At 56.3% G+C, this 27,579-nt stretch overlaps 1 protein-coding gene and 1 non-coding gene across 2 annotated transcripts; both read left to right on the top strand.

Moving 5' to 3' along the window:
• The first annotated feature begins 2,100 nt into the window (after positions 1–2,100).
• Positions 2,101–2,175, top strand: TRNAV-GAC (transfer RNA valine (anticodon GAC)). Its single transcript has one exon. It is a non-coding gene; the product is annotated as a tRNA-Val (tRNA).
• A 9,143-nt stretch (positions 2,176–11,318) lies between these two features.
• Positions 11,319–27,290, top strand: DNAJB5 (DnaJ heat shock protein family (Hsp40) member B5). The gene is made up of 4 exons (XM_056848026.1): positions 11,319–11,369; positions 19,628–19,872; positions 22,962–23,563; positions 27,002–27,290. The coding sequence occupies exons 1-4, from the start codon at positions 11,332–11,334 to the stop codon at positions 27,233–27,235; spliced, it is 1,119 nt and encodes a 372-aa protein (XP_056704004.1). The 5' UTR covers positions 11,319–11,331; the 3' UTR covers positions 27,236–27,290.
• The last annotated feature ends 289 nt before the right edge of the window (positions 27,291–27,579 follow it).

Below are 27,579 nucleotides of genomic sequence, written 5' to 3'. Positions count from 1 at the left end.
GAATATAAGGACAGACCAACCCTAAACAAACTATGCACGCTTTGGGGTGCACAGCAGGAAGGCTGTGCTGGCTGCATCACAACCCATTTGATTTTGGCCCTACGGGGAACCTCTGGTCAACTTGACCTGCTTGGAGAAACCTTTTGGATAACCTTTTGAAACTTTTGAATACTGGAAGCATCTTTGGAACTTGGTAACTATAAAACCTGATGCAAGAAACCTTTGCCAATCCTTTTGAATTAAAAAGGCTTTTGAATGTATTAGTTAGCTTTGCTAAATAGTTTATTATTTTCTTGCTTAACACTTCATGACTTTTTCTTTCCTGTAAACCAGCTTAAATCTTATAAATAAATTGTTAGCCTTTAAATGGCTTGTGTCTGTGATTTTGGGATTCCAAGCCTAAATTCTAAGTGCCTTGTTTGAGTGTAAAAACCACCTACCAAAAACCTAAGACATTTTGGGAGTGTAATCTTTCCCTGGCAGGCTTCTACCTTGCTGGGTAAGCGTTGCACTTAACTTTTGGAGCTTGGCTGGAGGTACCCTGGACTCCTTGCCTGGAGGCTCACCCTTTGGACCTCAGGGTTGGTGGCAGCTACTGAATTAAACTTGGGGTGAAAACCTGGAGCTTAATATTTTGGGAAACTTTTGACCCAACCAAAGCAGCCCAACTGGTGGAGACTGGTTGTGGCTCTTTGACAGTCGGCATATAAAAACCAACTCTTCTTCTTTTTAGAAAGTAAGTGGAGCTAGGTGGGGTTTTTGCCCAGCAAGGCTTCTGATTGGCCATTGGAGATTTAATTGGCCATGCAGATTTAAAAAAACCCCACATTGCTTTGACAGCAGCTGCTACAACCACAGCAAAAGGATCTTGACAGTGTGACTGAAGGTAAAATGTGGCAGCTATCTTGTGTCTGGTTCTGCCTCCCGTGGTAGCCATTTTGTGGCTGCACCCACCCTGCTGTGAAGTTACTGTTCTTGGGTTGATCCCACAGAATGAGAGATAACTGGAATGTGTCAGACCTTCTTACCAGGCCAGCGTTAATTGTTTCCTAAACAAGTTTTCAGACTGTGCAAGCAGATCCTTTTACAAATCTTGCAGTTCCAAGTGTGATTTTGGAGAGTTGTTACCTGGTTGTATTAATTACCTGGGAAGCCTCTGGGGCACACGATGGGAGCTGGTTGGCTTGTGCTTCACTGTGACTTCCCTGGGAAAGGAAGTGCTTCCAGGGATAAGGTCAGCAAGGAACTCCACACTTTTCTCTGTGTTCAAGCCTTCCATTCTTCTATTTCTATGGAGTAATTTTTTTCTATTTCTATGGAGGAGAGGGCTATCCATGGCTACTCGTCAAAATGAACTCTAGTCATGATGCATCCCTATTCTCTCCAGGATCAGAGGAGCATGCCGAATATATTAGGTACTGTGGAACACAGGCAGGACAAATGTTGCTGCAGTCGTCTTGTTTGTGGGCTTCCTAGAAACACATGGTTGGCCACTGTGTGAGCAGACTGCTGGACTTGATGGGCCTTGGTCTGATCCAGCAGGGCTTTCCTGATGTTCTTATACCTATTCTCTCCAGTATCAAAGGAGCATGCCTATTATATTGGGTGCGGTGGAACACAGGCAGAATCATGCTGCTGCAGTTATGTTGTTTGTGGGCTTCCTAGAGGCCCCTGGTCGGCCACTGTGTGAACAGACTGCTGGACTTGATGGGCCTTCTTGGTCTGATCCAGCAGGGCTGGTTTTTTTTTTGTTCTTATGACAACTGTGGGACTTATTTGAGCTGGGATGTTCCTGGTGCAAAGGTAAATAGATGTTTGCAGCGGTGCCTTCCCAGTTCAACCGAGGAAGTGGGCCAGGCCAAGTCTCCCCGGGGAAAGGCAGTTGTCTTTCCAGCAACACATTTCAATCAGGCTGCAGGCTGGATTCATCAGGTGGGTAAAACTGCATGTATCTGTCCCACTAATTATTAATTAAGTCATTTTACACACACTCTCACACATCTCTCTCTGGCCCCGAGGAGGAGGGAGGGGTGGCTCTGAATTTGCAAGGCTCTGCCTTGGATATACTTTCAAGGGAAGAATCCTGGCTAAGCACATAGGGGAGGGGCTGTGGCTCAGTGGTAGAGCATCTGCTTGACATGCAAAAGGTCCCAGGTTCAAACCCTGGCCTCTCCAGTTAAAGGGACTAGGCAAGTAGGTGATGTGAAAGACCCCTGCCTGAGACCCTGGAGAGCCGCTGCCAGTCTGAGTAGACAATACTGACTTTGATGGACCCAGGGTCTGATTCAGTATAAGGCAGCTTCTTGTATGTGTTCACCAATCCAGAGAATCATGCCACTCGGATCAGGTGAGCCACAAGAAATACACAGATACACATGCAGGTCTAGAGGTCTCTAAAGGCACCAGTGAGGTTTCTCAGGTGAGATGGCATTTGGACTTTTAAAAAACTGTGATTCACTCTTCGTTCTGGTGACTCATCTCAAAAGCTGGGAAAAGTGCAGAAAATGAGGAGCCAAATGATCAACGAGGTGGAGCACCTTTCTTACGAGGAAGGACTAACGTTTGGACGGTTCATTTAGGAAAAAAGAAGTCTGGACATGATAGAAGTTAATAAAATTCTCCATGGCTTGGAGAAAGTGGATGGAGAGGGCCTTTCCTCCTCCTCCTCCTCCTTGTCCTGTGGGTTTCACAGTGTCCAATGAAACTGGCTGGCAGTAAAGTCAGGATACCCAAAGGGGCCATTTTCTTAGAAGCCTTTAAAAAGGAGCAGACTAATCCAGGGGAGGGCAGGGGAGGCGGCATGGTGTAGCCCGATCGTGTCAGATCTCGGAAGCTAAGCAGGGCCGGTACCTGGATGGGAGACCACCAAGGAAGACTCTGCAGAGGAAGGTGATGGCAAACCACCTCTGCTTAATCACTGGTCTTGAAAGTCTCTTGCCAGGTCGCCATAAGTATTTTGATAATTGACAGTACTTTACACACACACAGTCCATGAGAGACAGGCCTATCCAAGGCTACCAGCTATGGCTGCTAAGTTGAAACTATTCTTTGGCTTCTACATACAAACACGAGAAGAGGGTTGCTTTTCCATGTTGTGCTTGGGAGCGCCCAGTTGGCATCTGTTGGCCATTATTGTAAGGAGGACCAGAGGGGCCTTTGGTCTGATCCAGCACAGGAATAGTAGGAACTGAAGAAGATCATGAATTAGGGACCCAAATGGAGATGTGAATAAGTGCTTCTTGAGGCTCCCACAGGTATCTGCAATGCAGATATAACCTCTACATAGGATGTTTGTTCCATTTAAATACATTTTAAACCATGATAACAATGCAGCAAATAGCAGGAGAGACTCAGGACAAAGGTGTAATGTCCCTACATTTGAAATAGGGGTGGGGGTGAAGCTTGTATTTTGCATCTGTTCTTTGACATTCAAAGTTGTAAACTCAACCTCTTGTGAACCTGCGGGATACAGAACCAAGCTGAGAACTTCTTGAGCAATTCCCTTCCAACTTTCTGTGCCCCCAAAGTGGTTTACAGAGAGGATAAATAGTCATCAAGCAGGAATTCTTTGTGGTGCCCTTACAGGGAAGAAAGAAAAATGTAAGGCATCTGCAAAGAGGGAGATCGCTTCCTAACTAGATGTAGCTGGAAAAAAGCTATTGTTTCCTCTGTCATGGGACCTCTGTTTCTCCAGCAGGAGTCCAGAATCCAGCAAGATTCCTGAGCTCTTAACAAACTCTTTCAATTAAAGCTGCACACCATCAATTGAGAGTAGGAAGAACCATCCTGTTCCAAGCAATGGCCCTTCCAGCCTACATGGCCAGCGTGGTGTAGTGGTTAAGAGCGGTGGTTTGGAGCAGTGGACTCTGATTTGGAGAACCGGGTTTGATTCCCCACTCCTCCACATGAGCGGCGGAGCTAACCCGTTCAACTGGGTTGGTTTCCCCACTCCTCTACATGAAGCCGCTGGGTGACCTTGAGTTACTCACAGCTCTCTTAGAGCTCTCTCAGCCCCACCTACCTCACAGGGTGTCTGTTGTGGGGAGGGGAAGGGAAGGTGATTGTATGCCGGCTTGATTCTCCCTTAAGAGGTAGAGAAAGTCGGCGTATAAAAATCAACTCTTCTCCTTCTTATATGGATTCCGCTTCAGGTTGATCTCCCTCAGCCACAAGATCACTGCATTTGGGCTCAGGCGGAGAAAACTGCAGCAGGGGGCTCATTCTCAGTGTTCTGTCGCTCGGTGTCGTCAGGATATTGATGACATCCCACTCCAACCCTGCGGACGGTCTCATTAAAGGGTCTTGTGGCACCTCCCATGGCAGCTCCCAAGGATTCCTGGCATGTGGTTCTGCCCTCCCCACCCCACCTCTGCCAGGCTAATCTGCCAAGTTGCAAGCGCATCGCTTCAGCATCCGTGGCCGGTCCCAAACGAGCCATTTAATCTGGAATTGCCACTATTTATTCACTCTGAACAGACAAAGCAAATGACATCTTGGGCAAGTCCCTACATCCCAGCATTTCTTGGGTTGATCTGTTTTCCCACCCAGACCTGACTGGGATCCTCCATCAGTGGAAAAATGTCCCCATGTGGATCAGCTCTTAATTCTTTGGCCCTAGCAGAATGGGACCGAATCCTCTTTGTGGCAGGCTTTGAAAGACCTGCACTTTAAATGTTTATTTATTTACTTTATTCATATCCTACTTTTCTCCCTGATAGGGACCCCAAATGGCTTGTATCATTCTCCTCTCCTCTGTTTTATCCTCGTAATAACCCTGTGAGGTAGGTGAGGCTGAGAGTGTGTGATTGGCCCAAGGTCACCCAACAAGCTTCCACGGCACTAGTGGGGATTCGAACCTGAGTTTCCCAGTCCAACACTGTAACCACTACATCACGCTGACTTTTTTTTGATACACAGTCTTTCTGCCTCTCTTCCTGCTTTCTCTGCATTGATCCCCCTCAGAGCATGTTGTCCCACTTCTCTCTCTCTCACACAGTCCCACCTTTTCCACTCCATCCTCGTTCCCAAGTGCAACGGAGTTCTAAGCATTCCAAAACTTGATCTTTCTTTCTTTCTTTCTTTCTCTTTCTTTCTTTCTTTCTTTCTTTCTTTCTTTCTTTCTTTCTTTCTTTCTTTCTTTCTTTCTTTCTTTCTTTCTTTCTTTCTTTCTTTCTTTCTTTCTTTCTTTCTTTCTTTCTTTCTGACCGAGGTCCTTTAAAGATTGCCTCTGCCATCCTGTTAGACACGCCCCCCCTTGCAGGTCACAGCAAATGCCAAGTCACAGCGTGGAAAGCAAAATCAAAAGGAGCTGCAGCAAACTTTGTTATCCTTGTTGGCATCTGTTTGTTTCCCTCCACTGTCTCTTTGCGATTGCACACCTGTTGGTGGCCGAGGCCTGCCCGTTTTTGCCTGTGTTGTTCTGAAAGGGGCTGTGGACTCCAAGGGCCCCGTATTCATACATCGATAAACATAACAACCATCCGCTGTGAGGAAGGAACAGAGAGTAATTTCCTTGGTTGGTAAGCGAAGAATGGTTTTCTGGGACACCCAAAGGCAGTTCTCTTATCGGGACTGTGGTGGCACGAAGTACTCGAGGAAGGAACACTTGGCCTTTGGAGTGAGTGAAGGAATGAATGGACATCAAGGAGGGAGCAATTGCATCGCAGCAATTACTGCAGCAGAACCGCTAATCGTCCCGCCCACGGCTCAGCTGTTTGCACAGAGCCGAGCGCGGCTCCAGCCTTGGCTTCTTCCGGCCGCCCCGCTGAGTCTCCAGCCTGCCCCTCTGGGGCAGCTCTTGTATTGGTTGGGTCACATTGTTGGCTGAGGCGTCTGGTGGAAAACGTTGTTGATTTGCTTAGCGTTCTTTCCAAACCCTCTCCCAAGCCACAGAGGCGAGTTAGAACCGATCTTCCCGACCCTGGGTTCCACGAGAGCCAAGAGTGGAGATTCACTCTTCAAGGCGAGGCTGGTGGGGCCCAGGCGGCTGTTTCCCCAAGCCCTGCCTCCTCCTCCTCCTCCTGCTCTCGGGCCTTAACTTCTCCGAGGCAGCACGCTCGGCTGGGCCTTGCGGAGGCCTGGCTACCACGAAGTTGCCAGATGGTATGAAAACTACTGGGCCTGCCGAGCCCAAGCACAAAACAGGAGTCGTCGCCGCCGTTGCTGCCTGGCACTTGGCCTCGGCCCCTCAATGCCCCAACAGCATGGTTGGTGCTGTTTGGACTTGCAGGAGTACCGAGCACAAATAATGGCCATTTATGCATGGGGAGGTTTTGCCTTGGATTTGCCACTCTTTAGATGCACATTTCCCCCATCCAAATTCTCAAAACTCAACAATAAGCCCCCCGTGCAGTTTTGAGATTTCGGATGGGGAAAATATGCATCTAGAGAGTGGCAAATCCAAGGCAAAACCTCCTCATGCATAAATGGCCAATGTTGCCAGGTGTCCTGTATTGACCTGGAAAGTCCAGTATTCTCACTAAATGTTTGGGGGGAGGGGGGAATTGTAAAAATACCAGGCATTTAATCGTCTGTTTTTTGTTTGTTTCTCCTCCAGATAGTGAAAATACTGGACTGCTCTGGTCAACCTGACCAAGCTGAAAGAGCATGAAGCGCTCCGTTTGGGCTCAGAAGAGACAGTGTCAAGGCAGGCCCAGTGCCAAGCAGGAGCCTGCTGCTTCGTACCTACGTTTGCCAACTCGAGGTTGGCAAATTCCTGGAGATTTGGGGGTGCTGCATTACCTCTGCTTGTTCTGCTCTCTGCAGTTGTCATGCCTCTGTATTAATTCCGCCCCGTTTCCCCAACTGTTCTCTTATTTACTTTGCTGTTACAGTGTTTGTTTGATAAATGGTTTCTCATTCAGGCCTCCTATTTGGTCATACATTATGGCATGCCCTGATCCAGGGAGTTTCCAGGATGGGGCAGGGAAGGTGCTGTGCCCCCCCGAGTGGGGGCAGCCATTTAAGGGCCTTGCCTGCTCTGGGGCAGAAGGGGGCAGGAGGGAAGTGTGTGTGTGTGTGTGGGGGGGGGGAAGGGATCCTTGGCTGGGATGTCCCATCTGTGGCAAAACCTTGCACAGCTCTTGCCACGACAGCGGTCCTCCTGGGTGCATGCCATGCTCAGGCCATGCTCCTTCCACACAACCCTATGGCCGAAAACTTGTACAGAAGGAAGATGGTGGCCAGAGAAAGGCCTGCCCAAGGACTCCGTTGTCTTTGCGATCCTGAAAGTGCCACTGAGGACAGCAAGACTTCCTTTGGGGTAAACATGTCCCAGTCACGTTGCACAGCTGCCATACTAACCCCAGCCCTGTCACTCAAATGTGTGCGTGTTCATGGGGACAGAAGGGAGGGAGGGGCCGGTATTACAAAACAGGGCCACGAAGTCCAGAAGGTTGTAGTGTCATATTACAGAGCAAGGGCCACAGCAAAATCCAGTCTCCGGATGGAGAAGTAGCTTTCTGGCCATAGGCATGATGTAATGGTCCCTGCGGAGTGGTTGATGCACATCAGAACATAAGAAAGGCCCTGCTGGATCAGACCAAGGACCATCAAGTCCAGCAGTCTGTTCACACAGTGGCCAACCAGGGGCCTCTATGAAGCCCACAAACAAAGATGACTGCAGCAGCATTGTCCATCCTGCGTTCCGCAGCACCTAAAATAGGCATGGTCCTCTGATCCTGGAGAGAATAGCCATGGCTCATGGCTGGTATCCATTTGGACTAGTAGCCATGGATAGCCACATCTTCCATAAGAACATAAGGAAAGCCCTGCTGGATCAGACCAAGGCCCATCAAGTTCACACAGTGGCCAACCAGGTGCCTCTTTCTAGGAAGCCCGCAATCAAGACAATTGCAGCAGCATTATCCTGCCTGTGTTTCACAGCACTTGATAGAATAGGCATGCTCCTCTGATCCTGGAGAGGATAGGTATGCATCAGGTCTAGTATCCATTTTTTACTAGTAGCTAAGGATAGCCCCTTCTTCCATAAACATGTCCACTCCCCTCTTAAAGCCTTCCAAGTTGCACACTCTGTTTCCTTGCCAACGAGAGTCCCACCCCCACCCCGGTGGGCTCCTCTGGATCAGATTTTGTTTGCATCTGCCTTCTGCAGAGATGTAACACAGTCTAATTTATTTATTACTTTTCAATTTTGCACTCTTTATGTGATACATATAGGACGTGCCTTACAATGTTTTTATTAAAACCAGGATGAGGCTAAGAAACAGCAGTCGGAAACAATAAAAGCTGCGTTGGGGAGTAAAAGAAAATCAAGGACACACCACAAAAACCGCAACACCTGTAGAACAGGCAACACACAAAAGGCTAGAGGCAAACCCAACCAGGGACCAAAAAGTCTTCCAGAGACAGGGTGGGGTTGGCAAAGGGACTTGTTCAGATCACCCCAGGGCTCCAGAAAGCCCTGGTTTTGTGAGGCGCTGGAAAGTTTGTGCCTTTGCTGTAGTGCCTTACACCAAGGGAACCTTCCGAACCTTCTTGGAGAAAGCCCCCTGGGGGAGTGCAAGGCCCGATTCACACATGCTGGCAATCTCCATGCCAGCAGAATACAAGCACAGCATGCAAGAAGGTGCCCTGGCTTGCTGACATACTAGCTTTCTGCTTGCAGGGAGCTCTGCATAAAGCCATCCTGCCCAGCAGCCCGATCTGTTGTATTCTTACTGTATACATTGCAATGGAATTACTGTGGTTTTTAATTGTGAGCCACCACAAGAAAGACTCTGAAGACTGGGCCCAGGAATGCTCTAAATTGTTATGGGAAAATGGGGTTCATGGGGGAGAGAGACCTCTTCTGTGATTCCCTCCGGAGGTACAGGACTGGTTCTTGCAATCCCGTTGGGTTCAGATGACAACCCACCCGGGACCGAGGCCAGGGTGTCCGTGCGTAACTCTCTCGACCAAAAAGGGTTGTGCTGGCAGAAAGGACTCAAAGGCACCCAGGCATCGGCACCCCGAGCCGGGTGGGCCAGAGGGGTGCAACACCCCATCTCCCCCCCTGGATCCGAGTCACGGCACCAAGGAATGTTATGGGAGAACGGGGTTCGTGGGGGAGAGACCCGAGACCGTTGTCAAGAAAACAGTTTTATTTGCAGCTGGGCCCAGCTGCTTTAGCAAGCAAAAACCACTGAGCCCTGATTGTACTGGGGAAAGAACATTTATCCCAAAACCATGCTCTGACGGGGCACGTCAACATTCTGTGCCTATCTGTTTTTACACCGTCTGGAGCCCAAGAGCTCTGCGGTTTCATCCAGTCCCCGTTATCATTCACCATGGCTTTCCCCCTACTAACTTAAGACACACAGAGCTAGCTCGTATTGAAGCCGACATTTCCCCCCTCCTGCCACAAAACAAATAAATGGGGCGGCCTCCGTCTTCTCCCCCCTTCCCATATTTGCGGGAGTCTCATGGGGCGGAGTCCCTGCTGAGTTAGTTCTGCTTGCTAGCTAGAAGGGCAGGGGTTCCCGTCTGCTGCTGAGAGCAGCCCCTCCCCTCCCCTGATAAGCAAGGGATGGCGTTTGGAGCGCGCCCGTTTCTTCTTGCATCGTGCAGGGGGTTGGACTAGATGACCCTGGTGGCCCCTTCCAGCTCTAGGGTTCTTTTTTCGGCAGGAGCCTGGGTCAGTCCCTGATCGGGCCGCGTCTCCACCCGCCTCCCGCGTCTGCGAGTCAAGAGGACGGACTTCCTCACGAGGAAACCTGCGCCAAGGCCGGCGACGCTTCCCTCGCTCCGTCAAGGCCCACGTGGACCCGGCCCCGCCCACCGAGGGGGCGGAGCAAACCGCCCCGCGCCCTCGCAGCAGGCCCTCCGTTGTGACGTCACGGGGCTTCCAGAAGCCTCCAGAGGGTTTTCCTTCGGGGGGCGCGCTCGCCCACGGCCAATCAGCGTCGAGCGGAGGCCGGGCGGAGGGGCGTGGGCGGGCCTAGCCTTCACCGGCCGCGAGAGAGGCGGGGCCCGCTTGCCTCGCCCCCCCCGTCGCCTAGAGACCAATGACAGTGGAGAATGGGAGTGACTGGCCGTCGTCAAGGCCAGTGAGGAGAGAGGAGCGGGAGGGCGGCCTGGGCTTGGGCAGGGGCCGGGCGGACCCGAGCCCGCCTACCCCGCTCTCCCTCGCTCGGGCCAAAGGGAACGGCGCGCGAGCACGATGGACAGCGACGCTGGCCAATAGGGGCGAGAGAGCGGCGCGGGCGGGCCGTTGCTAGGCGGGGGCGGGGCTCCTGGCCCGCCCGTTACCCGGAGGGCGGGGGCGAGAGCGAGAGGGAGGGAGGCCGCCGCCGCCGCCGGGACCGAGGCAGGTGAGGGTCGCTGGGGCCTCCCGGGCGGCCGCCGGGACGGGACGGGCCGGGCGGGGCGGGGGGCGTCTCAGGGGCCGCCCCTCCCTCCCTCCCTCCCTCCCTGACAACGGACGGGGAAGGGAAGAGAAGGCCCGCCTCCCCCCCCAGGGTTTCCTTTGGAGGCGGGGCCAAGCCCAGCCCCTCCCCCTCCGCACGGGGGGGCTCCTGCTGAGGCCCCTCCCCCGTAGGGGGGCTGCCATTTGGCCAGGGGCCTTCTCCCCCCCCCCCAGGCAGGAGGGGAGGGGTGTGTGTGTGTGTGTGGGGGGGAGATACTTCCTAGCCAGAGAAGGGTTAACTCCTGGGGGGGGGGGAGATATCTCCTGGCAGACCTGTCCTGACACGGGAGGGTCCCGTGTGAATGGCCTTCCCAGGGCGAGCCGGGCTTCCTGGCCCTGAGTTCCCCGCTCGCTCCCTCCCGCCTCCCTGGCATCCCGGCCTGGCCCCCCTCCCCCTGCCCTGCGCGTGGAGAGCGAAGCATAGAGCCACAGGGTTGAAAGGGACCCCCCAGGGTCATCTAGTCCACCCCCCCTGCACAGTGCAGGAGATGCACTAACTCCCTCCCCCGCCCCACCCGCCCCCCGGTGACCAGAAGATGGCCACGGTGCCCTCCCTCTCGGCCTCTGCCTGAGGTCAGCAAAGCGCCCTGCCCCTCCCTCCCTCCCGTGGGCGGGCTGGGGGCCCCGCCGGCGTCCGTGGGCTGCTTCGGCTTCCTCCCCCCGGGGACGGGCCGCGTGGGCGCGGGGGGTGGGCCGGGCCGGGGCTGGCTGGCGGGTGATTCAGCGCGAGGTGGGGGGGGGCTGGGGAGGTGGGTGGGCGGGCGGCACGGCACGGCATGGCATGGCATTCCTCGCCGCGCACTCCAGCTTGGCAGCCGGGCTGCGAAGGGTCTCCTCTGGGCTCCGCCGGCCCGCCCGCCTGCCCCTCGGACCGCCCGCCTGCCCAAACTTGGTCTTCGCGCGCTGCCCGCCTGCCCGCGGCTGCGATGCCCGCCATTCTGCTCTTCTGGAGCCGCGCGGAGAGGTAGGCGCTGCCCGCCCGCCCGCCCGGGGGACCGCTGCCCCGCTTGGCACCGCGCGGGGCCGGGGGCCGGGGCATGCCCAGGGCGCGGAGGGCAACCGGGGGCACAGGCTGGCCGTCTTGGGAGCGGGTGGTGGAGTGCCCAGAGGCGGTTTGGGGGGCAGAGGCGAGACGGGCTGGCAAGCGCGGGAAGTCTGGCTCAACTTTGCCCGGGACGCCGCCCCGCCTGAGCCTCCGTCTCTGGCCGGGCGCCCTCCCCGCTCGGGCCGGACCTGAGCCCTGGCTGCCCTTCTGGCCGAGGGGCACCCTCCAGGGCCACTCCGTGGGAGAGGGCCAGGGGTGCCATTCATTTCCAGCCCCGCATCTTTGTTTGGGGGGGGGGCATGGGGCATCCCTGGCTCAGCATCTCCCCCCCCCCCCCGAAGGCTGCTCCTCCGCCGGCGCTTGCAGCGAGAAGCCAATGAGGAGCGGCATCGCGGCTGCCCCAGGGCTTCCTGGAGCCTATTCGGCGGCGGGGAGGGGGCTGCGCGGAGGGAAGGAGGGAGGGGGCCGTGGAGCCGCCGGGAGCATCCCTGGGAGCATCGCCTCTGCCGCCGCCGCCCCTGCGTTGCTGACTTGCGAGCCGGTGTCCGGGGGGGGGGTGGTGGTGGTCCTGCGCTGTGCCCCGGCCGCCGCCTTCCTCCTCCTCCTCCTCCTCCTCCTCCTCCTCCGGCGGAGCCATGTTCCGAATCAAGCTGGAGCCGCTGCGGCGGAGCGCCTGGGGCACGAGCGGGTTCGTGAAGTTGCGGTGAGTGCGGGCGGCGGGCCTCGAGGGCGGGCTCTCGGCCCCCATCCTGGGCAGGAGCTGGGAGCCGGCGCTGGCACGGCGTGCCCGGGTGGGTGCGTGCGCGCGCCCGGCTGCTGCCGTCGCCGACTGGGCTGCTGGCATGGCCGCCCTGGCATCGGGCGGACCTGGGAAACAGCCCGGGGAGGCTCCAGAGGGCTGCTGTGCGGAGGGGAGGGGAGGGGAGGGGACCTCTGGCTTTGGCTTGAGGGGTTGCTGTCCGGTTCCTTGGTATTTAGGATTTCCCCCAGAGGCTCCCATCCATCTGCTTTGGAAAGCATTTGGTGGAGGGGAGAAAAAAGGGGGATTTGGCCAGGGAGGGATTCCGAGCGGTGTGCCAAGCCCCCGGAGGGGGGTTATCCGGGGACGGCGTCGTGTTTTACCACCATGTGTGGGGGTGCTGCTTGAAGAGTGTGCTGAGCCCGCGGGGTGACCTACAAGGCTTGGCAGCCTTCCCTGCAGCTCCCCCGCGAGGGGGGGGGAGATCTCCCCATTCTGGAGCTCTTCTTGTGCTGCTGATGCTGCTTCCATCAAATGTTCTGTTCTCTTCTCTACCAGCAGCTGAGAGGAATGGGATGTGATGGGCCTGCGCTTACTCCTTAGACGGAGGGTGGCTCTTCTCTCTCTTCTCCCCCCCCCCCAGTTTCCACAAGTGTTAAAACAGCAGCTGAGAAACATCTTGTTTATGTAAAACGAGGTGGGGCCAGAGCTGGGGCCCCCAGTGCCAACCCCTGCCATATGGGTGGAGGATGCAGGGGGAAAACATGAGGGATAGGCCGGGGTGCCCCCAAAGATGCAGAGTGCAACTGACCCTTGCGCGTTCATTCTAAGGGCTGCCCCTCTGGACAGGGCCTGGTGCAGTTGGAGGAAGGGGGCTCGGTGGTGTCTCTTGCAGGGTGTTCTGCAGAAGCAAGGCGGCGGGGAGGGGGTTCCTTCTGCTGGGCCTGGGCAGTCGACAAGGGGTGCCTGGGTGAGGGAGAAGCTCAGCAGCCTGAGGTGGGCCTCTGGGGACCTCCAGAGCCCAGTATGGCTCTTTGGTGGAAGGTGTCTTTGGCTTCCCTCCCCACACTGTTATGGGGAGGGGCTGGGGCTCAGTGGTAGAGCATCTGCTTGGCATGCAGAAGGTCCCAGGTTGAATCCCCGCCATCTCCAGTTAAAGGGACTAGGCAAGGAGGTGATGGGAAAGACCCCTGCCTGAGACCCCGGAGAGCCGCTGCCGGTCTGAGTGGACAATACTGACCTTGATGGCGGTCTGAGTGGACAATACTGACCTTGATGGACCAAAGGGGAGGGGTCTGATTCAGTAGAAGGCAGCTTCATGTGTTCAGTGTTGACACAGTTGGCAAGTGGGTTTGTTGGAAGGAGCGTGATGCTGAGGAGGGGAATGACAGCCCTTTGGTTGGGGGGGCTTGTGGGGGGCAAGAAGGTGCTGTTGGCCCCTGCACCGAGGCTGGCACAGTGGGAGGGTGGCAGGATTTGCCAGCGGTCGTTTCTCTCTGCTCTGCCCCTCACCCGGGTCCTCTTTTGCTGGCCCCTGCTTCCTGGAGTCTGGGCTGGCCTTCCACAGAACGGGCATGGGGTTCAACCAGCTGACCTGTCATGCGGAGCTCCCTCCCCACTGGCCTTTGCCGCTCAGGCTGTAGCTCCACGGCCTTGGCAGCCTCTTGGCATTGAGAGCCCGCCCCCTGTCAGTGCCCGGTGGCCCCGTGTGCTTCTAACAATAGACCTCCTGCTGTGCCGCTCGCAGCTTCCTGCCGCTGCCCCCACCCGCGGGAGCCTTATTTCCAGCTCCTGATCTCACTACTTAAGGCAGGGAGTTACAGCTTCTGTGCCAGAAACCCGCTCCCCCGCCTGCCTCCCCCATTCTGAGCCCCCCACGCAAAGGAGCGGGCTGAGAGCGAATGCCTTTCGGGGGCTGCTGCATTTCTGGATTTGGTGTGTCAGCCTAGGGAGGGGGGAGATCTGTGGCGCGCCTCAACCCGCCGCCTGGCAGAGAGAGAGGCAGGTGGCAGGGAGGGGACGGTTCTTCCTCTGCCTGCCAGGAGCACTCGCCTGCCAAATGTCTAGAGCTGGGCTGGCCGTGCCAGCGTGTGTGCAGACTCTCTCTGGGCATCTTCGGGGCTTGGAGACAGCGGCACTGAGGAAGCAAAGGTGTGAGCGAGGGCGTGAAGCGCCGGCTGGCTGGGTCAGGCCAAGGTGACTCCACCTAGCCGTGCTTCCGACTTCTACCAGTGCTGGTGTCTCTGCCCAGCCCCTGGAGACAACACCCCTCCCCTGTTCTGTACCTCCAGTGCTGAGAGGTTTAACTGGAGACCTGCTTTGCTTCCTTGGTCCCGCGTTGCTACGCAGAAGCACCATTCCATGTAGATAAGGCCCCGTGGGAAGAACCGTGTGTGTGTAAAGTGCTGTCAAGCAGCAGCTGATGTATGGCCACCCCGTGGGTTTTTTAGGGCAAGAGGCAAACCAAGGTGGTTGGCCATTGCCTGCTTCTGTGTAGCAACCCTGGACTTCCTGGCTGGTCTCCCACCCCAGTACTAACCCGACCCAGTTTAGCTTCCCAGATCTGACCATCCTGGGCTGTCCAGGTCAGCGCGGAAGTGGTTTTGCTGACAAAAGCTGCTGGGGAGCAAGAGGCGGTTGCGGGAATGGCTGATTTATTTTTAGCTGTTTCTCTCCTGCTTCTCCAGTGAAGCTTGTTGCTTAAAACAATGCCAGAGGCCAAGAAATGCAACAGACTCCAGCTGCAGAATCCTCTTCCCCGCAAGCGATGCCGACAGCAGCAAGGAAGAGTGGGCCGGGCAAAGGCGCAGGTGGGCCGCAGGTCCTCTGGCGGCGCTTGTCCCAGAGCCAGCCGCTCTGCTTGTTCTGCCTCTGCCGTGACGCCCTGGGATGTGAGAACCTTAGAATAGAATCACAGAGTTGGAAGGGACCACCAGGGTCATCTAGTCCAACCCCCTGCATAATGCAGGGAATTCACAGCTACCTCCCCCCTACACACCCAGTGACCCCTACTCCATGCCCATAAGACAGCCAAGACACCCTCCCTCTCATGAACTGCCTAAGGTCATAGAATCAGCATTGCTGACAGATGGCCATCTAACCTCTTCTTAAAAACCTCCAGGGAAGGAGCTCTTACCACCTCCCGAGGAAGCCTGTTTCACTGAGGAACCGCTCGAACTGTTAGGAAATTCTTCCTGATGTCTAGACGGAAACTCTTTTGATTTAATTTCAACCCTTTGGTTCTGGTCCGACCTTCTGGGGCAACAGAAAACAACTTGGCACCCTCCTCTATATGACAGCCCTTCAAGTACTTGAAGATGGTTATCATATCACCCCTCAGTCTTCTCCTCTCCAGGCTAAACATACCCAGCTCCTTCAACCTTCCCTCATAGGACTTGGTCTCCAGACCCCTCACCATCATTGTTGCCCTTCTCTGGACACGTTCCAGATTGTCTACATCCTTCTTAAATTGTTGGTGCCCAAAACTGAACCTAATATTTGAGCAGCACTGTCCTGAAGGGCGCACCATCCTTAGTGAGCGGTGGGGGCATGGGGAGAGCTGGCTTCATTCCTCCTCCTGACCACGGTTGCCCTCTGCCTCGGAGATGGACCCAGCGATAAAAGCAGAAAAACAGCGTCATGATTTGCAGGGCTGTTATGAGGGAGAAGGCCCTGGAGTGAGCAAAGCACTTGGCATGTGAATGCCATGTGGGTGAGCTCATCGGGGCCTCGGGGGCGGAGCTTGCACCTGGCCACGACCCTATGAGATGGTGAGCGGCACATGGCTGCTGGTTGCCTAGAAGGAGATAAATATTTGGCTCAGTGTGGGGTTCCGTGTCAAGCCCCGGATGGTGGGATAGAAAAGAATTCAGCATTTGGAAAGAAGCCACGGAGGCAGCGGCGGTATTTGGAACGCCCCTGGCCTTTACGGAACAGATGGGAAAGCGTAAAGATGCTGCAGAAGCCGAGAGGAATTTGGCACGAGATGCCTGGAGGGGTGGGCTGGGCATGAGGAGAGCAGCAGACAGGCAGGATGATCCAGGCCGTGGGGCAGGGCCAGTGGGGAGCTGCTGGGGAGTCGCTTCCCTGCTCTGCTGTCCCATGTAACCTTTGGCAAGATGGCAAAGTCCTCTGGCCCCAAGCAGGGGTGCTGCGGGCACCATGCCCAGCTTTTGAGTCTCTTCGTCGGACAGCTGATAGGCCGCTGCTGGCTCCTCAGGAGACGTGATGTGGCAGATTGGAAAATGTACCCCCCCCGAGCTTTCACCCCAACTGAAAAGATGCTAAGGACTGTGAATTGGATCACAGCAGATTGTGTGTGCGCGTCTCTTTCCTCATCACGTACTTTTAAATCAGAATTTCCCTGCAACTGCTTTCCCCATTGTGAAGGAAAAGGCGTCTACTCTGGTGTTCGTTCGGAAAAAGAGCCTTTGGAGAAGGGGTGATGGCCTTCACCCCTGCGACTTCCTGGGGCTGCGCCCCACTGCACGGCCTTGAAGATCCAGGGATCCTCCATGGTGCTTGGTGGTTGGGGAGTGACGGCCTTGTCTGGCTCTCCTGGCGGGGGGTGGGGGTGGAGGAAGCAGCATCTGTTGAAGACAACAGGAGCTTTTGTGATTTGCAGAGTTCAGCAAACAGACCTCTGAGATTACACAAGCAAGATCCTCCGGAGCACTGGTCGTTTCAGAGGGCGGCTGCGTTGGTCTGAAGTAGAACAGCTAGATTCAAGTCCGGTGGCACCTTAGAGACCAGCGAGGTTTCTGGGGTCTGAGCTTTCAGGAGTCAGACTCTCTTCATCAGATATCTGGCAAAGGGAGCTTTGACTCTCAAAAGCTTATAACCTTGAAGATCCTCTGCTGTAGCTGCTCTTGAGCACTAAGGGTCTGAAATCCAGAGCTCAGGTGGGCAAGGAGGCGGACTGGCTTGAGAAGCTGCTGTGCTTTTGCACCTGGTGCTCAGCGAAGTGCCACGTCCTCGGGCTCTGCTTGCAGAAGCCCTGCTTGCAGCCCTTGTTGGGAAAGGGGTTTCGGTTCTCTCACAGGCAGTGGGGCAGCTCTTGTGGATGAACTCACCAGGTGGCCCTGGGTTCTCTTTCGCCTTCCGAGAACTGGGAACTACGTTGGTTGACATTCCATCTAGACATTAGAAAGAACTAACAGTCAGAGCGGTTCCTCAGTGGAACAGGCTTCCCCAGGAGGTGGTGGGCTCTCCTTCCCTGGAGGTTTTTAAGAAGAGGCTAGATGGCTATCTGTCAGCAATGCTGATTCTGTGACCTTAGGCAGATTGTGAGAGGGAGGACACCTTGGCCATCTTCTGGGCATGTAGGGGGGTCACTGGGTGTGTGTGTGTGTGGGGGGAGGTAGTTGTGAATTTCCTGCATTGTGCAGATGACCCTGGTGGTCCCTTCCAACTCTATGATTCTATGTGATCTAAGAGCTGGAAAAGATGAGGAGCCCTTGAGCTCCGTATGGCTATGAGCCCTTCAGGCTTCCCATGAAGCAATAGTTCAGAGTTGATAAGCATCAGGTGATGTGCAGTGGAACAAAACACCCCAGCTTTAAAGATATGCTGATGGCTGAGGCTGAGAGAGAAAGAGACCTTGGAGTTTTAGCGGATAGCTGAATGAAAATGTCAACCCGGTGCGTGGTAGCGGTGAAGAAGGGCCCAGCTCCCCCGATGAGGGTTGTTAGGGAAGGGATTTGGGAATAAAACAGCCAATAGTGTGATGCCCCTGTATGGTACGACCTTGTTTGGAATACTGAGAACAGTTCTGGTCACCGTCTCTCAAAAAGGATACTGCACTGCTGGGAAAAATTCAGGAGAGGGCAACCAAGGTGATTCAGGGGTTGGAGCACCTTTCCTATTGGGAATGGGGACTTTTCAGTTCAGAAAAGAGATGGCTAAGGGGGGGGAAACGTGGTAGAAGTTTATGAAATTATTTATGGGGTAAAGTGGAGAGAGGGGGCTTTCTTGCCTTCTCTGTAATACTCGTGCTCGGGGGCACCCAATGAATTTGATGGGCAACTGGTACAGGACAGACTAAAGGAATCATTTCTTACTCAATCAGTAATTAAAATGTGGAGCTCACTGGTCGTGACGGCCACAAGCTCAGACCAGGCAGGTTCATGGAGGAGACATCTATCACTGCCTGCTGGCCTTGGTGAGGAAAGGGGAGCACTGAGGGAGGCAGGAAGCCTCTGAACCTTGGTGCTGGGAGGCAGCATCACAGAAGGCCAAAATGCTGGGCTAGATGTGGGCCCGGTGGCTCTTCCAATACTCTCGTGAGTGGTGAGGGGGCTCCCTGCCAGAGAGCCAGTCTGGGAAGAGAGGGGACACATGTGTAAGGTCTTAGGCCAGGGGTGTTGAACTCATTTGTTAACGAGGGCTGGATATAACATAGGTGTCTCTTGGCCAGGCCGTGCCTCGCCAGCCCAGATCGAGGTTGGAGGGGATAGATGACTTGGCTTACTCGCGGGCCGGATAAGAGCTCTCAAGGGGACAGTTCCGGCCCGGGGGCCTTATGTTTGACACCCCTGTCTTAGGCTATTCCTCATAGCCTTGCGTAGTGGGGAATGCGCCACATTCTCTTCCTGGCTGCCTCCACACCCCCTCATTGAAGGAGAGGAGACCCCCTAGCCCCCTTCCTGTGATTCTAGCCTGCCACGGTGTTTCTCAGGGGACTGCAGATGCCCGGCTTGTGAACGCTTTAAAAATAGCCTCCCACCATCGCAAGATGTCTCCGTCTAACAGCTCTGTCCTCTGCCGTCTTTCCGCTGGTACATGGTGGGAACGTGTCCTCGTGTGAACTCCCCACGCTGTTTTGAGAAGTTCTTTTAAGGCCGTCTGCACAAGGGAAGACAAAAGCGCTCCTTGGATACGGAGCCTTTCATTCTGCCGTGCATTAGGAAGTCTTGTTTCAAAGGCTCCCCCGCCTGTCCTCGCGGCCCCAGCTCCCTCCCCGGCAGGCAGGGGAGCCTGCTAGAGCAGAGGCATGGAGGAGCCCTTCCTCCCTGGCAGTTTCTGGATTGGTGCTCGGTGGCAGCTGCCCGTTTCCCTCCTCCCAAGACTCCTTCCCTGCACACCTATTTGTGGAGGGGCAGCGGCCTCCCTCTCCAGTTACAGGGTCACATGCTGCTCCTATTCCTGCCCTCTGCATAACAACACAGCCCCCCCCTTTGCAGGGCACTCTGCCCCGGTGAGTCTGGCACAGGAAGGTTGAGTGGCTCTCCTGCAGCCCCTTTCCCTTGGAGGAATAGGTTGTGAAGGGCTGGTGTTTTCAAAGAGGCAGAATTCTTCCCCGTGTCCAGACATAACATGCAGGGGTTGGAAGGGCCTTGGGATGGAGAAGGCCGGGGGCTGCACCAGTTCCAGAGCTCTGGCCTGCATGTTTGGATGGAGGCCCTTTTGACTCCCCCTCACCCAATCTCTCTCCTTGCAGGAATAAAGAGTCGGTGGCCGGGACTGTCTCCACGATGGGGAAGGATTACTACAAGGCCCTGGGAATCCAGTCGGGAGCCAACGAAGATGAGATCAAGAAAGCCTACCGGAAAATGGCCTTAAAGTACCACCCCGATAAGAACAAGGATCCCAATGCGGAGGACAAGTTCAAGGAGATTGCAGAGGCCTACGACGTCCTGAGCGATCCCAAGAAGCGGGCTGTCTATGACCAATATGGGGAGGAAGGTAAGGGGGTTGAAGTGCCTTGGTACTCTCCACTTGGGTTCATCCCCCCAGGAAGTGCCCTGGGGTGACTTAATGGCAGGTATCCCCATCCGGCTTTGCCTTGTGATCCCTTCTTGTTAGTTGCCCACAGAAGTAGGTCTCCCGAGCGTAGCGCCTGACCTGCTGTGGCCGACGGGCTTCTGGAGCAGCTTTCCTGTGCAAACTCAGCTGGCCTTGCCTGGGGCCTTTCTCCCCAAGCAGCAATAGTAGCTGGGGGAAGGTGGGGAGAAGCACCCTTGCAAGGCTTGTGTGGGGAGAGCAGGATCTGCCCATGCTTGGAGGTTTAGTTCCCAGGGAAATTGGCACTCTCCGTGCTTGTTGAGAAGGCTTGGTGACTTCTGGGTTGCCCCACCAAGAACAGAGGCCCACGTGACGGGCCGTAGGTGAAAACACGTCCCCCGTAGCATAATTGGGGCCTGACTTCTGCCTGCTCTCTGCTTCCTTTTCAGTACATGCTGCCCCGTGTGTGTTTCTCTGCGTTGCAGCCTTTCCCAATTTTAGTAATAGCTCCTTGTTTCATAAGCGAGGCCAGGCCGTTGGCAGGGAGCGCGGCGGTTTCCGTGGGCCTGTTTTGCTGGGGAGGGAAGTTAAGCTGGGAATAGCAGTCGCATTAATCAGCCAGATCGGTCCAGGACTCGCTGTTCAGAAGACTGGGAATAAACAGTCTCTGGCAGCTTGGCTGGCCCGGCCACACTCTGGCCCAGAAACACGCAGATTCCTTCGATCTGAATAAATTAGGCTCATTGAGCAAAGCTTTTGTGCATTTCTTTTGCGTACCTCTTGCTTCTAAAATCTTTTCTAAGACATGTTGGAGTTGGAGATGGCAGTGGCGGAGTGTTGGCAGGGGAGATTGGGATTGCCTTTTTTATGAAGCTGAGAAGGGGCAGGATCCTGTGCAGACGTTTCCCCCCCCCCTTCCGCTGCTTCCAGCTGGTTCATAGGTGCACTGACAGGCTCTGCACCCTTATGGCCTAGGAATGTTTTTTTGGAAGAGTGTGACAAAATCGTGGAGCAGGCCCATGCTCCCTGGGGCACTGTGGAACAGTAGCGGCAGGTGGGGGAAGGAGAACTGGAACCCGACTCCTTAGCTTCCCAATTCGGAGGCAGCAGGCGGCCCGGCTATTTGGCCCTAGGATAAAGGCTCAGGCCTGGCAGCGGCTCTGCTTGCGCGCGCACTCTCTCTCTCTCTGTCTGACTGAAGCATCTAATTATGTCACAGTGGTGACAGGCAAGACATAATTGCAGCAGCCTCAGCTTCTGTTCAAGAAATAACGGGGGTTCATGGAAAACCCGTTCCAAGAACGTCACTTAGCAGTTTTATCGGGGTGCGTCTGGGGGTGATCCAGAAGGGGTCAGGAGACTCAGTTAAAGGAAGGGGCTCTGGGGAGAGGTTGTCTGCTGGGCCTCCTCGTCATTCAGTGTCCATGCTGAGGGGAAAAGTCACTGACTGGACCAGGCAGAGGCGGCAGCACCCACCTTCTTCTCCCCTCGAGGACTCCCAGGAGGCCAAAGAGCTTTCTTGGCAGCACACGCTCCTCTTTGCACGTTCAGCATCCACCCTCAAAGATGCTGCTTGCCTTGAGCATTCTGCTGTTAAGAGCTTCATGGTTGCTGGCCGCCCGGCTGGCTGGCTGCTTAAAAAAGTCCAGGCGGGGCACAGGGGCCATCTTTGTGGCTTATCAAGCACCCCCTCCCCACCCGAAGGAGCTGTGTCCCTTGGGCCCCTCTTCGCTTCTTAGGGAGCTTCCTCTGTTCCTCCCCCTCTCTCTGCTGCTATTGCAGCAGTTTGCCCCGGAGTTTGCAGCTGCTTCGATACTGGAGCTGGTTGGCTGGGGGTGGGGGTTTGGGCGGCTACACCCATGGAGGGTCCAGGCTCCGGAGGGTGGGGCCCGGGTGCAGGGAAGCCTTTGCCACCACAAGTCCTCCTGGAAGGATTTCCAATGGTGGGTGTTTCATAGGAAACATTCACTTGGACCTGTAAATCTGTCTGGGGTTTCCTTGGAAGAGACGCACGGAGGTGAAGGATGCTCATTCATTTCCGGGCCTGGCTTTTCAGCAGTCATGATGAAAGCAAACCCTGTGGGAGGAAATGGTCCAGCTGGGAACTTTTCAAGGCACCTTGAGCACTTTAAGCAAGAATTATAGAATCATAATAGGAGAGGTGGCTCCTAAATATTAGGAACCATTATGCAAGAGTGAAGTCCTTATGAAATCCCCGCACAGCTTGGGGAAGGGTATGAGCCATGCAGTTGGGAGGGGTCAGAAGCCCTGCCCTACACCCCGTCTGTCCCCATAGAAGGGCTTCTTGCGTCTGCATTGACAGTCGGTGGCAGGAGAAAAGAGCCCCTCTTCACAGGAGAGGGAGGAGGGAGGAGCTCTCCCTAGATCAGCCGGTCTGGGCAGCCTTCCTTTCAGACTCTTCCGGTGGCAATTCCCACCCCCCACGCCTTCGCAAGGGAAATGGCCCCCGTGCCCTCCCACCCTCTGCTCCTAGCTACCCAAGGGATCTGAGGCTTGCGGAGATTGTGTAGCAGTTGCAGTCTCCCTGGGGATGGCGGGTGCCCACGGGGCCTTGCGGCACAGCCAGGAAGGGGCAGAAGGGGTGGGTGGCTGGGCTACAGGCTCCTGTGGGTCGTGGCGTTTGATTGGAACACCAGACTAGGATTGCAGGTGACTTCCGTATGGCCATATGCCCTCCTGGCTCTCAAGGGCTCCCTTGCCTTGCCCAAGGGTTGCTCCTGCTGCTGTGCTATGGCGGGGAGGCTCGTGGGCTGCAGGACCAAGAGGGGAGTGGAGGTTCTTGTGCAGACTTCAGCCAGGCTTCTGGGGAGTGGGTTCAGCTGAAGAGGCATTTGCTCTCCCACCCACTGTGGCTAGCAGGAGCAGACAAAAGCAAGCAGCCACCAGCCCATCTGATGGGCTGGTTCGGGTTGTGGCTTCAGGCTTTTTTCTGATGGGCTGGTTGTGGCTTCAGGCTGTTTTTTCCCTCTTTGGCCACGTTCAGCTGCTGCTTTCTCTGTCCCTTGACTGGTGGTTCTCTTCTGCTTTAGGGCTCAAAACAGGCGGCGGCTCATCGGGCAACACGGGAAACACTTTCCACTACACCTTCCATGGAGACCCCCACGCCACCTTCGCCTCCTTCTTTGGGGGCTCCAACCCCTTCGACATCTTCTTCACCAGCGGCCGTTCCCGGGTCTTCAACGGCTTTGACCACGAGGACATGGACGTTGACGAGGACAGCGACGATCCCTTCAGTGCCTTCGGCCGGTTCGGCTTCAATGGGCTCAGCGGCGTGCACCGGCGGCACCCGGAGCCCATCCACATGCGCCGGAAAGTGCAGGACCCGCCCGTGGTCCACGAGCTGAAGGTCTCCCTGGAGGAGATCTACCACGGCGCCACCAAGCGCATGAAGATCACCCGCCGGCGGCTGAACCCGGACGGGAGGACCATGCGGACCGAGGACAAGATCCTGAACATCGTCATCAAGCGCGGGTGGAAAGAGGGCACCAAGATCACCTTCCCCAAGGAGGGGGACGCCACGCCCGACAACATCCCCGCCGATATCGTCTTCATCTTGAAAGACAAGCCGCACACCCATTTTCGGCGGGATGGGACGAACATCATCTACACGGCCACGATCAGCCTGAAAGAGGTCAGTCCTTGGCTCAAGATTGCATGGGTGGGGGTGGGGGGGAGGAGGCAGCTGGAGTTTTGGGTGTGCCAGGCTCCCAAGGTGGTCTTCGTCATGCTAAGTCACAAACGGTGAAGAGCTGGGGGGCTGGCGCTGCCCGCATCTCTGGTGCTCTGCTGGTTTCCCTAGCCAGTGGCTCTTCTTTCCTCTCTCTTCTGCCTTGCCACTCCTGCCTTGCCCCGGCAGACTGCGCGCAGTGGGCAGAACCCGGTGCCCTCCACTGGTAAGGAACTTAGGAGGGCATCATTCTTATTCAGCTATGTGAAGCATAGGAGGATGCTGACTTCATTGAGGGGAGGGGCCATGGCTCAGTGGCAGAGCATCTGCTTGGCATGCACAAGGTTCCAGGTTCAATCCCTGGCATCTCCAGTTAAAGGGACCAGGCAAGCAGGTGATATGAAAGACCTCAACCTGAGACCCTGGAGAGCCGCTGCCGGTCAGAGTAGAAAATACTGACTTTGATGGACCGAGGGTCTGATTCAGTATACGGCAGCTTCATGTGTTCAGGTGTGTGAACATGGGGAAATAGGGCAGGATGCATCCATAAGCCCCCGAACGTCTGCCAGCAGGGAGCGAGGGCTGACATGTGAAGAGCCCCCCCCCCCCAAGAGTTGTGTCTGCACTGTGAAGGGGGAGAAGCAGGCAGAGAGAGGCAAAGGGAGGGGTGCCAGGAACTGGCAGGGGGGAGGGCTGAGCCCCCCGGACAGCTGATCTTCAGAGTCTCAGAAGGGCGACTTTTGGCTGCCGGCGTATTTTTAAAGAACTCGATGGCTGCCTCTCGGAAGGGCCCTGCAAGATCCCGGTCCACGGAGGAGAGGAGGCGGCTCCTCACTTGGCCAGAGGCGAAGAGCTTTGGTGGAGTCCAGTTATTCCTGTTGCCCTGGCTTTGACATTTTCCAGTCCGGTTTTGCTGGTGCAGGCTAGAGAGGTCTCCTCCCCTCTTAAACTTGGGGATGGAATACCTGTAGGGAAGGCCACAGGTGTGTCTGAACCTCCCAACCAACTTATCCACTGGAGACTGAGAACACGAACATCAGAAGAGCCCTGCTGGATCAGACCAGTGAGGGCCCATCAAGTCCTGCATCCTGTTTCATACAGCAGCTGACGGTTTGCCCTGGAGGTCCAGCAACAGGGCGTAGAGGCTGAGGCTGCCGTGAGACCCAGGTGGGCTTCCTAGAGGCACCTGGTCGGCCACTGTGTAAACAGGCTTCTGTACTTGATTGACCTTGGTTTGATCCAGCAGGGCCTTTCTGATGTTCTTGTATTCTGGCACGCTTGACCTTTGCCCATCTTCCCCGCTGTCCCGCTCAGCTGGCCGCTGGCTTCCTAGCTGAGAGGGTCCCTGTTCATGGCTGCTTCAGTCTCAAGCCTGTTCGGAGCCGGTGCTCCATAGTGGCATTTCCCCTGGCAGGTGTCGGCTGCAGCAGCTGTGTGTGCGTCTTGCATTTACAAGCAGGCCGAGCACAGAGGGAGTCCTTGCGGTGGGAGCCCCCGTGGCTCCTGTACCAAAGTTCTGGGGTGGCCGGGAACCACCTGCCAATCTAGCCCCGTGCTCAGCTCTCACTCAGTGGCTTTTGGGGCCGGGGCTCCACTTGCCAGCCAGTTGCTTTCAGCAGGTCTTAACTTGGGGGGTGGAGTGGGGGGACACCTATCTTCCCAATGCAGCAGTTTCTCCAAAAGGAGACAGTCTGCTGGGGTAGTTTTGCATGCCCTCTCCCCCTTCGGACCCCAGAGATCCATAAAATACCTTTCATGAGCATGCCCACTTCCATGCTGAAGTGAGGCAGGGGCTTTCAGATCTGCAGAGACCGTTGCAGGGCTCACACCCCCTCCTCCCCCTCCCGCCGCTTGCCTCGCTGGCTCCCCATGGGCTGTCCGCCCGTTCGGGTTTTTTTGGGCTGCTTCCGGAGCTGGCAGGTTCACCTGAGGACATGCCACTCGCTCGGGGCTTCCGCGGTCCGCACCGGCTCTGTGCTGCGTTGCTCTGCCACCTTCCGTGCAAAGCGTGCAACGAACGGGCAGCTCCTCCGCTGGGTTTTCCTCCCAGGCTCTTCTGCCGGTGAAATGAACTGGAACAAGGGGGTGGCGGTGGCCAGGAGGGCCTTTCCTCCTCGATTGGGGGGCAGCCGTGTTTCTGCAGGGAGAGCCGCCTGCCTGCCATTGCTTCCATTTGGGAACCCAGCCCCACGGCGCAGCCGGCTCAAAGCCCAGCCCAGAGGCCACTTGGGGGAGGGGTCTTGCCTCAGTGAGGATTCCGTCTGTCTTCTGCAGGTGGGCTGCCCAAGCAGGTCATTCTGCAGCATCCAATCAGCAAGCTGAATGCAGGGAACGATCCCTGAAAATTGAGCTGCCCCGAGAGACAGGCCTTTCCGTACCTTGGCTGCGGGCCCCCACGGAGCTGTCAGTACTCTTGATGCCCAACTTCCTGTCTTCTCAGCCATCCCTGCAAGGGCAGGAACCAGGCCTACAGGGATATGCCAGGCCCCTGCTTTGGTCTCCGTCCGTGTCTGCCGGCTCCATAGCGGGGAGCCTCAGCCAGGCACGTAGCTCCCCTGCGCAATAAAGCCAAAGGGAGGGTGAGAATGGAGTCGGGGGGCCTTGCTCTTTTTGGGATTGCTCCTCTGGAGTCAGCGCTAAGGTGGCTCTTTTGGCAGCTCTGATGTTGTGGGCGCTGGTGGGTAAAAATAGCCCAGCTCGAGGGTGTCTGGCTTCCGTTCGAGGCCTCACGGAACCAAGGCAGCAGGAGAAAACTCTCGAAAGCCTTCTCTTCCTGGAAGGGGCTGCGTGCGACCCAGGCAAGGCCAGAGTCTCTCTTAGGTTTTCACGACCTTCTGCAGGCTGTTGGCTGTGTGTGTGTGTGGGGGGGGGCATGGGCACAACAGCTGAGGGGGCTGCGGAAACCTCTGAAGACTGTTTGGGTTACCTCACTGGGATTAGGCTCCAAAGCCGTTCTCAGTCTAGCTCTTGCTTGGGGCCTGCTGCGGGGCTGCCTGGGCTCTGAGTGGCTGTGGGGTTGGAGCTGCCGGCCAGGGAAGGGGCTCCCCTCCCGAGCCCTCTCCTCCGATGCTCTGACAGTTTCAGCGGCCAGGGGAGAGGGGCAGGGCCTCCTGGGCTCCTGGTTCCCGGCTGCTCTGGGTCTGCATGCCTGATGCAATGTTGGGGGGGGGGGCGTGGCTCAGTGGTGGAGCCTCTCTTGGCATGCAGAAGGTCCCAGGTTCAATCCCCAGTGGCATCTCCAGTCAAAGGGACCAGGCGAGTAGGTGATGTGAAAGACCCTTTTCTGCCTGAGACCCTGGAGAGCCGCTGCCACTCTGAGTAGACAATGCTGACTTTGATGGACCAAGGATTCAGTATAAGGCAGCTTCATGTGTTCGTGTGGTATCCCCTTGTGTCTTGCAGGCCTTGTGCGGCTGCACTGTCAACATTCCCACCGTGGACGGGCGCGTCATCCCCCTGCCCTGCAACGACATCATCAAGCCTGGCACCGTGAAGAGACTGCGTGGGGAGGGGCTGCCCTTCCCCAAGGTCCCCACCCAGCGCGGAGACTTGATTGTAGAGTTCAAAGTCCGTTTCCCAGACCGGATAGCCCCCCAGACCCGGCAGATCCTCAAGCAACACCTCCCCTGCTCCTAGACCCCCTGCCCCCCCTGCCCCCGGGTCGGCCTCGTCTTTGCCTGCCGGATCTCAGCAGCAATACTTCACGCCCTCGGCTTGCAGCGTGCCCAGGGGCTCGGGCGTGTGCTGCTCGCCGTAGAACGCGCCCTCCTGCCCCAGCAGGCGCTCTGGCCTGGCTTGTATGTGCTCCCCCTCCCCCTCCCTGGACCCGGATTTCCGGCTCTGCGGGCGCTGTTGCCCCAAGGGTGCCCTGTGTCACTTTGTGGGGGCTTCTGGTGGACAGCTGACCCTCTGATGCTGCGGGAACCGTGGTGCGAAGAGGACTTCGGCGCCTCTTCTGCTTCTGCCGGGGTCGTTTGAAG

This window comes from Euleptes europaea, chromosome 4 (genome assembly GCF_029931775.1).
Source record: "Euleptes europaea isolate rEulEur1 chromosome 4, rEulEur1.hap1, whole genome shotgun sequence".
In the NCBI taxonomy this organism is placed as follows: domain Eukaryota; kingdom Metazoa; phylum Chordata; class Lepidosauria; order Squamata; family Sphaerodactylidae; genus Euleptes; species Euleptes europaea.
The sequence above is the reverse complement of the archived record's forward strand: the minus strand, read 5'-3'. Positions and strand labels throughout refer to the sequence as shown.

Excerpts from the sequence above, each read along its gene's own strand:
- DNAJB5 (XM_056848026.1), top strand. The coding sequence starts at position 11,332 with ATGCCCGCCATTCTGCTCTTCTGGAGCCGCGCGGAGAG. Across the intron at positions 11,370-19,627 it reads TTCTGGAGCCGCGCGGAGAG|GAATAAAGAGTCGGTGGCCG; the intron begins GTAGGCGCTGCC and ends CTCTCCTTGCAG. Across the intron at positions 23,564-27,001 it reads CCACGATCAGCCTGAAAGAG|GCCTTGTGCGGCTGCACTGT; the intron begins GTCAGTCCTTGG and ends TGTGTCTTGCAG.